The sequence below is a fragment of the Dermacentor variabilis genome, chromosome 1 (genome assembly GCF_050947875.1).
Source record: "Dermacentor variabilis isolate Ectoservices chromosome 1, ASM5094787v1, whole genome shotgun sequence".
NCBI lineage: Eukaryota > Metazoa > Arthropoda > Arachnida > Ixodida > Ixodidae > Dermacentor > Dermacentor variabilis.
The window spans coordinates 228406024-228420873 of record NC_134568.1 but is presented as its reverse complement, the minus strand read 5'-3'; the positions used below and the strand labels follow the sequence as shown (position 1 = coordinate 228420873).

Here is a 14850-nt window from a genome sequence, read left to right as displayed (position 1 = left end):
AAGCTTGACTGTACTTGACTTCCACATACTAATACGGTACATGGGTTGATTTAACAACAGTAATTACTCTTCTCAAGTTACACAACACTCACATTATATGCTTTCATGCAGATGACTGAATGTTATTATTAAATAATATAATACAACAGAATTATTCTTATCTGGGAACGTTTTGTTAAATGTTTTCATGATACCTTCCGAGTCTAAAAGATCAACCCACAATGTAGTGGTAAAATACAAAACTAGGAATGCTTAGCGAAGAATGAGCCAGATGTTTGGTCCACAGCACAAGTGAAATCAAGTCAGTAAATAGTATCAAAATAATTTATGATACTTTTCAGTATAATACAGTGGCAGCTGATAGCACTGGCTTAATGCATCTACCAGCATTCATTGCACACCTCAGGAGCTGTCTAGAGTGTTGTGCCAGCAGAAGCACTTAGACAGGCACACCAATCATGGGCTGAGCTGCCCACAGCTGGCCGGAACTTGTAACGACTTCCTCGAGCAGGGTCCAACAACTGGAAGGAGTCCGACTCTGGGCAGGCAAGCACCACCCAGCCCGCAATGCAGCTCTGCTTACAGGGTTGACGCTTGAACTGAAAAAAGAGTCCTTCATTCAACTTCTGCACAGTTTTGTATGGCTTTAGTACAATTAAGCTATACTTTTTTCAGCACCTCTCAGCATTGTGGAAGCTACAGTCATCCTCAACCAATTAGAAAGGCAAGCACATCTGAAAGGGACTGACAACCAATTTTCATGGTACCCATTTTTTTTTTTTGTGTAATGGGAAGCTTACTGGTTAGAGTGTATAATCATGAAGTGGTAACGCAGAAACTGCTGTGGAACATTCTTTATTTCAATTTTTCAATCTGCAGCGAGTATCTAGTCGTTCACTGGAAGCATGATGAAAACAATGATAGGCGAGCATGATAGCAATTATATGCCGGCATTGGTGGGAGACAGACAAGTGCAGCCACAGCTGTGGGAAAGTATTTTGTTTATCAAGCTGATTTTCCTGCAATTAATGTTTTCCAAAGTGTTAAATTATTTCTACAATAATAGCTACATGTTTTTGTCGTTTCCTGTTCAACTGCTTTCATCATTAACCAGCCAAGAGTGTTCTTTAGCCAAGACAAGTTAAGTTCTTGAAAGCGAAACAATGCTTTTACACATGATACGCAGTTCAGCATGTTGTCGTAGCCATGTGTTTGCTAATTATGTAGAGCTGGCACCCATTTATGAACCAGTCAATGGTATTTTGTACCTCGCAGGAAGACCACACAACTCTAGGTACCTACTCGCAAACTCGCGCGTGTACAACAGCATGTGCGCCGCCGTGCATTATGGGACGTGTGTGCTGCTCGTTTGCATAAACTTTGTTTACTTCCATAATAAGCATACAAACTGCAACTTTAAGCAATAAGTATGCTGTGCTAAATAACAGCCGGCTCACGTACAGTAATATTGTATACTACATCCGGAGTACCAAGATTTCATCGCCAGGCCATGTCGCCTACTGGTTTTTGAGACTTTCTTTGCCGATAGCATGCAGGTGACAGCAGCATCTAACACTGGAACTGTACAATGAGATCAGCTGTCGTGATAGCAGGGGTAGAAAATTCACTCTGATACTGATAAGGCATGCATATTCGAGATACCAGAGTCTAATACTTCAAGATACAAAGGAGAAGGAGTGTTGTGTAGTATTCAGAATAAACACTCGACCAGCGTGTACCATGGCACAGGATAGTGGCACCATCCCTCAATCCCCTATAGTACACGCTGCGCTTGCCAATTTGTAAGTGCAGCTGCTCTCTTAATTACAGATTCGTGCTTGCACCTTTCCGCAATCCTGCCACACTGTTCCAAGCGCATTCAATGCCAGCTGCTTCATTCCTCTAGTGCAAAAGAGCAGCTTGGAATGATACCGCACAGGCGAGTCTGCAGACACTAGGGTGCCTTGATGTCAACGCCGCCTCCTGCCATTCACGGTGACGACACCCTCTGACCAGGCCTGCGCCACACCACAGTTCCACCATATTGCGTCGGAGCTGTTGAAGCAGCCATACATGTGCATGTATTAGTCAATGCGGTGCTGTCGTGTTGCCTGATGGTTGCAATTTCCATAGGGCTGAGGATGTGTTCATTAGGTTGACTTTTCAGGCTCGTGATACGAGATCAAAAATGTGTGACAGTTTTATAGCTAAAAACACTCCATGCCCATTAATTGCGCACCTTTGTGCACGAGATCAGCGGAAAAATCACACCTAGTCTTGTATTTCCCAGCAACCAAGAATGTAGGAAAAGGTCAGCAAGAACTTCGTTCATGTAAGCCATGACGCTTAAATTCGCGTCTTTATGTGAAACGGTTTTCGGTAAATTTTCTGATGCACTAGCCAATGAGAAGCCTCCTCAAACCCGATGTGCCATTTTCAACAACCGAATGCAGTGAGCACCCAAATGTTAGGAAAATGTTCTTTGGGAGTTTTGTCATGTTGCAGCTCAGCATTTACTTACCCTAATTGTGCCAGCCAGATGTAACGAGGAGGATGGAATATGGCTGTATTCCATTTACACTGCTACCTAAATGGTAGCAATGTAAGAGTGTTTTCGACCACATGCTTTTTATTAGTTTTACTTTTCACACACACAATTTGTATCTTGATAACTACAGTAGCTTAAGTTATTGGTAACGCTGCCATATTTATTCACCTCGTTTTATGCTACGACTTTTTACATGTCTGATTGGCGACATTAAGCAGCTATAATTTTAGGGGTTAAAAGTTGCGCCAGTCTTTTTTAATGGCAACCTCTAAAACCTGAAGTATACACCATATGTCCATGTGTGTCAACTTTGTTTTCTCAACAAATTTGTGAACATAAGTGAAAGCGGGGCAAAAACGACTAGTTAAAAACGGGGCTCGAAATGTATTCTAGCAGCGCTTTACTGTAAGCATTCCACCTCCATTTCTAAGGTGAAAGGTAAATGTTACAATGCATGTAAGTGTACAAACTGTGCAAATTACGAATTTTTACAATGTCAATGGGCGCAGAGCCTACATTCCTACTGTCCGTCATAGTGCACCTTTGCATGTTCCGACACAACATCGCGGCGCAACCAGACATGTCACCACCCTGTACCTCTGGAGAAGTGCAATATCGAAGCACCATAGCGGATGGCATTCTCATGAAGGATGAAGCACTACCCAGGAGGGGGCCATCCGCAATGCTGTGGCTGTGCAGGCTCTACCTTCGAATTTAGCCAGTGTCAAAGCAATTAACTGTTTGCACCTTTTAAATGCAAATTATTGCCTATACGGCAGCATCGAATTAATTTTTTTCACTTGAACAAGTGGACAACTCATATTTTCAGTATCATAGAGAATCAATAAATATTTTATCTAAAAGCGAAGCAATAGTGCACAAAGAAATCGCAGCTGCAAGTCGCAGAGAAGCTTCCCAGTAAACACCTGCCGACGAGACCATTTGTCAAGAAAATTTAGTCAAGCAACAGGTTCCAAACTATGGCACATCTCATTGTGCAAGAATTCGCACTCGCAGGCCTTGTAGCTTTGGCTCCGCTGCAAGGAACCACTAAAACAGAGTATAGTTAAACCTTGTTATAACAAATTTGAAGGAGCAGTGCAATTACTTTTTCATGGCCATGCATTTGACTGCAAATATTATACCATGGCTGCCATGACTTAAAACAGCTAAGTTGACGTGCCATCACTGTGGTCTATCTGACAGCTGGGCAACCGTGCTCGTGCAAACTGTTTTGAGAAGTATCAGTGCATGTGGGTATCAACTCTCTGCAGGTCTATCAGTGCATGCACCTAGAGCACAGCAGCAAAAATGACACTAGTCATGTGGTCTTTTGTAACAAGGTCAACAGTTAATGCAGTTTATTTTTGTCTAGTGTCTCATTAAACAACATAAGCAATAATTATTCTTGTATTTTTACTTGTAGATTACTTCTGTTTCAAAATAATGATTCAGGAAAATTTGGACATGCTCTCATCATGACCTAATGACAAGTGGTGACTGCAGGGGATCTGATGCATCCATACATGCTTGGAGGCATTTAGCTGTGCTTTCAGAAGCAATTCTTGATAGGGTGAGGCTCTATCACAGGCATGGCAACAAAAATATAGAGCATAGACCTTCACTACTACCAGCGCACTTTTGAGGAGAAAGTGGCATAAAAACCATTTCCCTGCCGGACATATGAACTGTGACTAAGATGAGGCAGAGCAAAAAAAGGTTGTATGAACAAAGCCAAATACTGCTGCAGAAATATAGCTTGCATACCACGGGGTTTCAAAAGTTCTGGCCTTGAGGAATTGAACTGGTTTTGATAACTACAATGGAACTCACACATTCTTGCACCTTGGATATGCATGAAGAAAACAGCACCAATGAAATGCCCTTCAATAAACATACTAAGTAAATCAAATTAGTTACACAATGTTAACTATACATACGCAAAATGAAAATGGAACACATGTTAATATGGAGGGTATGGAGGGCAGGGTGGGCAAGTATCAGAAAGTAGCTTTGCAATTGTGAAGAAAACTTAAACAGACGCCACCCCTCTTGAAAAGATAAGTAATCCATTGAACCCAACAGTCTAAAGAATTCCAGTTCGGGCAGCCTAGACTAAGCTTACAAGTATTTTCGTACAAGAATTTTGAGACCTAATGCTGAAGGCGTTGTACAGAATAAATGGGCACTAAGTTTGACTGAAATGGTGAACAAGCAGATGGACATGGCAGGGAACTTGTTCTACAGTATTTAGGGTACGAAATTAGTAGTGTGTCAGAAATGCATGAGACAAATATAAGCAAAAATTTAGTTATCGATACAAATGCAGCACTTATGACATAATCACTGACTAGATTGAGCCCACATCATGGTCTGTATCTACTACTGCATCTTCCAGTCTATAGGTCACACCTAGGTATAAGTCGCACCCCCCTAAAATCGGCAGTTTTTCTGGAAAAAAAAATGCATATAAGTTGCACCAGTTTATAAGACGCACCTGCTCATTCGGTAAATTATTTTTTAAAAATACAGTAACGCTTCACTTCGTGCACGTGGGCAAAGTGCAAGCGTATTGGTACCATTCCTGTAGAATTGCGATAGCAATGATATGGACACTCCAGGTGCATTTATGCCATTGTGGTTGCTGCAATGTTCCGTATAAAGTTCAAGGGCGATAACATTGTCCCTGCGCACTGTATACTGCATGTGTGAGTGTAAGCGTGCGACGGTGAGCCGAATTGCGCACAAGGGAGGAAAGTAGGAAGGTAGCGTGGGAGGGAGGGGGAGTGGCTTGTACTCTGGTAGAAACTGCGTAGTTTGCGCAGCGGTGTGCGCCGTATCTTGAAAGCAATCTGCAGCTGCGACGACTTTGGAGTCGGTCGACTCGCAGCCGCTTGCGTTGCTGGCCCATCCTTCTCGCTCGGCAGCTCGATCACAAGAAGAACCCGGCACCTCCATAGCGCGTATGCAATTCGTAGCAACTGCCAGAGTAGGTCAACCCAAAGTGCTTCGCGTGGCCATAGCATTCAATCTGATTTTGACGGCAGCTTTTTCCGAAAAAAGAAATGCATATAGGTTATAAAAAGCACCGAAGAGAAATTCAGAAAGAAAAAGCGCGGGCTATACACTGGAAAATACAGTAAACATACTTCTACCTTTATCTGCCAGTGCAACTGCAGCTGGCTAGTTCCTGCACAGGGTGAATGAGATTTGCTCTGTAAAGTTTGTGCAGTGATATCACTCACATCGGAGCGCTCTTTGGCCAGCAGTGACTTGGGAGAGTAGAAGACTAAGGAGTTTCCCCGCAGCTCCACCCAGTAGCGCAGCCATGAAGACATCTGCAGAGAATGACACAGCATTCAACAGAGCACTAGGAGCTTCCCCTAAACCAGGTGTTCCCAAACTTCCTGCCTCTGGGGATTGACACCAGCCTTCACCAGAGCGCCAAAAAAGAGCCCCACTCCATTTCACCAATGTGCTATGCACAGCCTCCCAATAAATGTTGGAATAAATCAGTCACAATGAGCACAAAAACAGTCGATAAATTGCTGTAAATAGGAATTCAATGTGTAACACAGTGCCCTTAATCTCAAGTTTGCTACTACATATACCGTGTGCGCGAGGTATTTGAGAACACTATTCCTTATCGCCACAGACACCAGCAGGCTCGTCAATCTATCTAGGCGTACTGCTTCTTCTTGGTTGACCCCTAATCATTTATACTGCGATTTGTTCAAAGATGGAAGCATACAGGTTGATGCAGGAAATGAAACACCATGCAGTCCTCGTCGCCCTGGCCGCACACCACAACGACTTGGAAACTGCCACCTTTCTGAACGTAGCAAAGTCTTTCGTTTACAAGGTGCGGACAGAACTTATGTGTTCTGGTGGTGACATGGCATCTGTGGCGAAAAGGAAAAAGCACAGTCAGCGGTCAGACATCGTCAGAACCCCTGATTTTCTCTGGCAGTTGCAAGTCATCATGAGTGATGACCCAGGGAAGTCAATGTGGGCCACTGCAAAGGAGCTCCAAGTCGCAGCAGAGTCGACTGTCAGGCTCACTGAGCATGAGGACTTGAGGTACCACTCCTACGTCATGAGGAGGGGGCAATTCATATCCGATAAAAGTCGGGAGAATCATCTGCTCTGGTCCAAGTGCTTGCTAAGCAAGCTGAAGAAGCCCGAGGAGCCTGGAATGCTGTGTTTTTTTTTTTTTTCAGATGAAAAGAACCCTGACCAAGACCAAAAAGTTAACCGCTGTAATGACAGGTGGGCTTGCACAAATGCTGATGAGGTGCCTACACCTCATCACACAGGATAGGAAGAGACGATGACACACGCTGTGTAGTTGTCTTTTCCTGTCCTTGTGAGAACGTTCTGCTGGAAACAAATTGTGCTATGTGCAAAGAACAAGCTCAGGCACACACTATTCTATGGTGATGACCATCGTCGGCAACGAGGGTGATGTCATGCCTCCACACTTTTTTGCAGAGGGACTCCACGTTAATGCTGCCGCATACGTGAAGCTGCTCGCCACCGTTCTAAAGCCCTGGATAGAGACTGTTTCGAAAGGAAGCCCTCATGTCTTTCAGCAAGAGACAGCTCCCACCCACACCGCCTGCATTACCCAGGAGTGGCTGGCTGACAACTTTTATGACCACGTCACTCCCAACTTGTGGCCTCCTAGTTCGCCAGATTTAAATCTGCTCGACTACTACGTCTGGAGCGTCGTTGAGAGAGAGGCCAACAAACAGCCACCAAATACAAAAGACTCGTTGAAGGCCACCACTGCTGACTCAATGACCAACATTTCTAAGGACCACCTGATACATGCATGCAGCCGTTTCCAAAGCCAAATTGAACCAGTTATTGCTGCGGATGGCAGATTCATTGAGTAATTGTGGAAATAAACCATAAGAGACGTATTTCTTAAAGTTTGGTGAAAACATGTCCATTTTTGCTGGACATGTTCTCCTCTGCCTGAAACTAAACATTGTGTTCTCAAATACCTCGTACACCCAGTAAAAAACCTGGATCTAAAGTTGCGCTTGCAAATAGAAATTCCATTAACTCAATTTTATCAAACTAATGTTTCTGTGTTCGGCAGCCAACCTGAAGATTTGGAAATTCATAAAACTATCGCAGCAGGGGCAGGTGGGGGGGGGGGGTGGGGGGGTGGCAGCACTTTTTTTTTAAAGTATTTACCTTTTAGGGAAAACTTACTCATGTTTCACAACCGCAAGAGAAATCCGTGTCTTGGAAAACAAAGAGCAAAAGCTCCACTGGGGCACAATTTATTTTTGCAATGATTTTGCTGTTGCAGACTTTGCCTGCTTCAGAAACTTCTCCGTGTAGGTTTGCTCAAAGCAAGTACCACTCTGGTGCCCCTTGACCATCAGCAGACTTTTGAGTGTTTTCTCACACACAGATGAGCAAAACTCCGTTTGAGTTTTAGTCACAGTGCTGAATATTCTCTCACATTCAGCATTGCTGTGGGGAATGGAGAGAATACCCAACATAACCACTGAAATTCTGTGGAACATGAGCAATCCATCGACACTTCGAATGCTTCCTAATTGCGAACACTGCACGTCGCACCTTGGCTCATTCAATATGTCGGCTGGAACCTGATATGCTTGCAAGTTGCCAAACTCGACTTCAAGTGCGTCGATTGCTTCTTTTGATTCGCCACTGGCTGGGGTAGGATAGCAGGGAATGCCATAATAAAATGACGTACACTGTTGAATGAAGCAGTTCCCAGAGCTTGTACTTGAGCAACTTCAGCCATATTGAGATTGACGTCTTCTAGCGGGAATTTGTGGTGAATGTAATCGCATGCTGCCGTTAAGTACAGATGAACAGCAGAGAAGAACCGTTCTCTCTCAATGCAGCTCAGTGGCTCAACCACAGAGCAGGTTGTGCTGCCAATGACTATGTCTTCATCACCTTTCTGCTTCTCTGCAGCTCCATAGTCAAGTTCCAGCAATGAATGACGTGCCTTGACAACACCTGGGCACACAAATCTAGTCAGGAGATGCTCAGAAAGGTGGCTCAAGAGGCCCCTCAGTACATGAATCTGAGGAGCGAGCCTGTGCCAAGAAGGCAGTTTGCCTTCTCAAAAAGCAGTATAACATTTTGGAGGAAAAGGCAGCATGCCCGGTTTAGCTCCTTCATACCCCAGAATCCTTGGTATGAAGTTTCAGTTTTTTTGCTTGAGGTCCAGAATGAGCTCCTTTCCTCTTTAGCGAGAGTTCATCGCCATCGGTGCTTTTTTTCCCAAGGCCTGCAGCAGTCTTGTGAAGATGTGTAGCAGACTTTGGGGTCAGTGCAGGGTTTTTGGGGGTTTGTGAGGAAGTCTTTGGAATTTGGTATGACTCCAAAAACAAGCTCAGCTTGTTGCACGGCTTTGTTTCAAATAAAGAAAGCTGAGTAGTGGTTTCCACTGGTCGAGCAGCCTCTTCAAACACTTTCCTAATGACAGCCAACGTGTTGGCGAATGCTTCAACATCTTTCTGACCTCGGCGTCATGCATTTTTTGGAACTCTTTAAGTCGATCTTTCCGTTTCAAGCTTTTCTCTAGGTAAAAAAAAAAAGTCAACCAAAGCTTCATCAACCTTTCCAGGAAAACATGAAGCTCCTTTTTGGGCGGCCAAGTTGATGAGATGGCACGGGCAACCAACCCCTATCAAACCCGGTTGAGCCTCTCTCAATACAGTAGAAACACTTTTTCTTTTTTTTTTTTTGCCGATCATGACATCGGCATTGTCCGAACACATAGCCACTAGGTTTCCAACAGGCCAATTCCGAGACTTCATCTCGTCCAGAACCAGACTTGCAATCTTGTGACCCGTCGCTTCCCCTTGGAATGTCCCGAGGCAAAGAAGGCAGCTTTCAACTCTACTTGTTTCTTTTAACGAAATATGTCACAACAATAGGGTAAAGCTGCGTATCCCTACTGTTACTGCCATCTACAGTGATAGAAAATACTTGCCGTTTTAGGGCATCCAGCAACACAGTCTCCGCGCTGGTGGCCATTTCCAGAACAATTGACATCGTCTTTGTTCGTCCACAAGCGTAGCATTTCGCTTCTTCGCACTTGGGGAACATCTTCCGGAAGAGCGGTCTGGCATGATCGCTGGCACTCAGCGGGATGTTGTATTCAACTAAAAACACCGTGAAGAGGCATTCTGCATGAATCACACCGAGGTCGTTGTCACTGTATACAAAACTTGATAGGCTTGGTTAGCTGTTCACGGCTCGCACATATAACTGATGCTTTTTCGAAGCGATGTGCACCTTGATGTCAGACTTGCCGCCATGCAAGATGTTCACATCACAGGCACTCGTGGTGCAGAATCTGAACTTCTCCCCTTCCTTCAACGGCACGAAGCACGGAAATTCTGCCGTGTACGATTTCAAAAACACTTGGAAGTACTGTCGGGGCTTCGAGCCCACCATTGCACTGCGAAGCCGCTACAGACCAGAGTCGCATTGCGTCTTACGCGGCAGCTAGTCACACAAAAGGCGAGGCCAACACTTCAGTGACTGAAGCTGACTGAAGTCCAAACCCGCGCGCCTGTGTGAACTAAGGCAACAGCATGGCAACAGGTTTGCGGAGGCGCTATCGAGCTTTGGATATGGATTCGTGATGCCCCTAGTAGACGACAGAAGTTACTACAACCTTGCAGCTGCTGATGATATCATGCATACGTATTGCTCCCTCGTGGTGGCGCAAGGTACCAGGGTACTACATTTTCAGTTGTTTTTTTTTCGCAAATAAAATGTTTTCCGTAAAGTTTCAAGCACGACTCGTAAAATTGTAATACTGCTCGAAATTCGTACATTTTACGGAAAATTCTGAAGAGTTGGCAGGTATGCAGCAGTGAACTCGACAAACTGCCATAAAAATCCTATTTATTACCAAATTTGGATATTGATTGCATTAATGTGATTGCGTAGGTCTCTCTTGCAGAAGGCATCTTATTGTCAATACAAAGTGTGATGGCTCTGTTGAACCCAAACTGCAACATAAAATTTTTTCTCTGAATTGAGAAGGTGGAAACTAAAGGTGAAGGAGGTGGAATCAAATTCGTCTTGGCTGTTTGTAGAACCCTAAAATTCCACAATGTGAACCCCAGATTGGAAACCTTTGCTCTAAGCTATTTACTTTGGTTCCAATGTTACAGACTGTAACCAATAAAGAAAGATACTTGTATTCAGGTGTTATATATAGAAAAGGAAGAATAGGCACACAAACAACAAAATTTTACCTAAGGTCTCCTTTGTTACTGCTCTGTCGGCACGTCTATGTGTGTACATACATGCATGCGAGTGTGTGCAATAGACAGTGGGCCTTTCCATTTTTTATTTCTGGTTACTCGAGGGCTGCCAGAGCCAGCCAGAGCACCTTCGTTTTTCTCGAGCTGCTCCGCTCACTGCCCGATACACTTTCGCCGCGCATTCGTTTTACTCGGGCTGGACGGTTATGGCTACCCGCGGACGATTTTGGTCGAGGTGCTCTCTGGAAGTTCTCTGGCTAGCAGACAACAAAAAGAGGCGACGAGCACTCACTGCCATCTTTTTGGGGACTTGACAGACTAAAACGCGCCTGAGGACTTTTACGTCACTCAACCAACTGGCTATGGTCAGCTTTGGAATTTATTATCTTTAGTGTTATCTTCTAAGGCACTAACGTACTGTCCCGCCTTGAGAGGCAGTGCGATACGAGCGGCAGTAAACCATTTGAAGATTTTTTGTCCCAGGAGGGCTTCTTCCTGGTCGTGAACAGTGCGTTGTGCTCTCATGCGTGCTTGCTATATCTGCATCGTGTTCCACAAAAGTCGTAGACGCTTATTCCCACACATTGCAGTGCCTTCTCGGTTCAATTTTTCCGGTGAAATCCCTTTCCACATCTCTCGCACATATGCGGTGATATCTCCCTTTTCTGTAGTTAGCAAAAGGCAATGCAGCTAGCCATTGTTTGCTATGTTTCTGTGTCATATATTTGGGTGGCAGCTTGAAACCAATGCGTTCTAATTAGGCTGTTGATGTCAAAAGAATGCACTAGTTGAGTAATGGCCATACATAGATTAGCTTATTGCTCTCGTGATCAATCAAAACTGTTGTTCAAGTAAAACTTTCGCTGGTGGTCACAGGCGGCGTGCATTTTCATGCGCCAGCCACAGCCCCAGCTCCTTCAGCACAGGGGCAGAAGAAAAGCACCATCAGCCAAAATAAGTTTTCTGAAATCGAAGCCCAAGCAGGTTAGCACAAGATTTTATGCATATAATGCATATCTGATATCCTGCTTTTTCGTGTCTTGTCAAATGATGACAAAACGTCAACTCATCAATGCTGCTGGTAGGCGACATGATCGCTGCGAGCAGGCATCCTCGAGCGATCGCTTTCGAGTATGTGCGATTTTGCGTCTTGGCATCGGACATGTCGTAGGCCATTTGTTGCGCTGCTCAAAGTGAAGTTGGCCTAGTGCATGTCCTGTGCCGAGTCACGCGAAATCTTGCGAAAGTGAACATATGCCTGAATGCAACTACAGTAGACTCTCGTTAATTCAAACTCGAAGGGACCCCAGGATTTTGTTTGAATTATCAGGAAGTTTGAATTATCGGAAGTTCTCGCATATATGACTCTGAGCAAGATTACAGCGCACATTACAATTAATTATCCACTTAAATCATATTTTAAACATTTCACTCTTTAATTACACAGTAAAAACAGAGCAGAGGTGAAGGATCCAGAACAAGTTTAATGGAAATCTATGGCTGACTAGACCGTTTGAAGAAATCATGAATTGTTTATTGTTTTTTCTTTACATGTGCATTAAGAACAAAGTTCTCTATTCCATTAAGAGCAGCCAGTTGTTCTTGAGAATTTTCTTCTACAGTCAGAAATTTGCGGACCTCGGCAAGGTAGTGGAAGGCCTGTGCTGCTGTCACAGAGGATTGCTCTTCTGATTCCTCTTCACTTTCGCTGCGATACTGTGCTGGCAGCACCTCAGCCACCAAGTCGTCCAGGGTGTCTTCCCTGCACACGCAGAGGTTATTATCGGCAGCCGCAAATTCACTGAGGTCAGCAGCTATGTTGTGTGCTTGGAGTGCAGAAAGCACTAGCCCTAAAAGTTCGGGCTTGTGACTACCATCCATATTGGCACAAACCATGACTGTGAGCCGCTCCTTGCTCAGCTTTCCGCCGGTGCAACGTTCCCCCTTGCGACACAATGGTTGCTGAGGAAGGCACTTGAAGAACAGTCCCATTTCGTCAGCATTATAAATGTCAGTTATAATTCAAGCAGTAGGCTCTGAAGACGCGTCTGCTGCCAGTCGGTAGTAACCGCCTCATCGACCGCTGCCGCTTCTCCACTTACTGTTTTGAAAGTGAGGCCATGTCGCTCCTTGAATCGCGACACCCATCCATCACTACACTTGAAGTCTTCAATTCCAAAGCGCAAAGACAGTTGTTCGGCCTTCTCTCGCAGGATTGGTCCACTTACTGGTAGACTGCAGCTCCGAGCGCGCTTCAGCCAAAGAAAAACTGCCTTCTCAAGCTCCAGATGCGCCGCCTCCCTAAGCCTTTTTCTGTCGGGAGCGAAATGGCCTGCGTTGTTTTGCAGCTTGTCTTTCGCTTTCACAATCGTTGTCAGCGTACTTTTTGTGATTCCATACTTCAATGCCACAGAAGTCTTCTTTGCTCCAGCCTCAACTTCTTCTATGGCTGCCAATTTTTCTTTCACAGAAAGGGTTCGGTACTTCCCCCGCGGAGACATGATGCTACCAACGCGGGCGACCGACCAGGGAAAGAAAAGCGCGAGCGGTCACGTGATTCGGAATCGGCCGATGCTACTCGCGTCACTTTCGCACCTTTTTTTTTTTTCCTTTTCTCGTGCTCTTTGTTTTTACGTCAGGTTTTACGTCAGTTTTGAGCGTTTTGACAAACGCAGGTGGACAGTCGTCATTTCCACAAGTTTTGAGGGTTATGTGTTTTAATTTCGAACTTCCTGCTTTGAACTGGCTAGCAAGCATGCTAGCAAGCCACGGAAAGTTGAGCAACAATGTGCCCTTCGGGAGGCTTTTGTTTCGAATGTTTGTTTGTTAGGCTCTTGTTCGCTTTCTTTTATTTTTTTAGGCCATAGTGCGCTTATTTTAACATTTTCCGCTGTTGTGGTGATATAAGAAGTCAGATTTTTCACCAGTGGTGGCAACGATAGCCGATAATTTTCCGGTATGGACAAGCAAAAAGTATGAATTAACCGAATTGCGGTGTTTGAATTAAGCGGCCTTAAAATACATTGAAAACATGGCGAACCAACCAAAAATTTGATTTTTGTTTGAATTAACCGAAAGTACGAATTATCAGAGTTTTAATTATCGCGAGTCTTCTGTATATATTTTCAAGCTGAGAACGCAGAAATGGGCCAACAATGCCGAGCTTGCGCCGGCCGCCGCCAAGCTGGTAGCATGTTTACATTTATCCCGCGGCCAGCTGTCCCAGTGTTCGATTTTGCAAACTTCTGGCAGCTTCGGGTTCTCTTGGGATTCCTACTTACGTGACTTCCTCTCAGGACTAGAACTAGCTGGCTGCCAGTGGCTGCCAGAACTCCAAAAATCGAAGAGGCCTCTGTATTTGTGTGTGTGTCGCCAAGTAGGTGGGGAGCACAGTGATGAGCATGCAGTGAGAAGTGCCCTTGGTAGTACTACTAGGAGCTGGTCGGGCAAAAGTGGCAGCATTGTCGAACACAGGTTTTTATTGCATTGTAGCATTGTCAAACCACACAAGCTTTGAAATGTGTTAGGCTTCAAGCATTGAACATGCACAATATACTTGCAACATGCACCATCACATCAGAATGAAACACAGACAAGAAAATAAAGTAGATGGTAACCATTGAAAGGTATTTGTATAGCACAACAAAGCAAGGACACAAGAAGAAATGAAGAGGAAGACAGATACCTTTCAATGATGACTGTCCAACAAGCCCATATCGCCACCCTCGTATAACATTCACCGGCGCATGGAAAACCAGTCCGATTCTTAAAGCTAACTTTTACCAGCGCGAAGAAAACGAGACAAAGGCACAATGAAGGGACACTTACAGCAGGTCGACGACCATCTTTAAGAAGAGTTTTTCTGCGCACACAACCCTGGCAGCTAGCTGGCTGAGTGGCCAGCTCTTCCTCCCACCTGAAAAAGGAATACAAGATGAAGCACATAACAAGCCAAAAAATAAAGATATAGTACTACTATAGTAAGGAGGCAGTCTGTGATCCAGCATTGTTAACAGATATTTC

General features: G+C 44.6%; 1 protein-coding gene across 4 annotated transcripts in view; it reads right to left on the bottom strand.

Annotated features, from left to right (window-relative positions):
- Window positions 1-310: 310 nt before the first annotated feature.
- The window catches only part of LOC142558269 (ras-specific guanine nucleotide-releasing factor RalGPS1-like), an 81786-nt gene continuing 67246 nt past the window's right edge, over window positions 311-14850 (bottom strand). For all 4 annotated transcript variants that reach the window (XM_075670430.1, XM_075670436.1, XM_075670441.1 and 1 more), the window contains 3 exons: window positions 14656-14743; window positions 5794-5886; window positions 311-599 (listed from right to left, as the gene is read on the bottom strand). In XM_075670430.1, the coding sequence (XP_075526545.1) occupies window positions 414-599; window positions 5794-5886; window positions 14656-14743 (367 nt within the window). In that variant the 3' untranslated portion in view covers window positions 311-413. The remainder of the gene's footprint in view (window positions 600-5793; window positions 5887-14655; window positions 14744-14850) is intronic.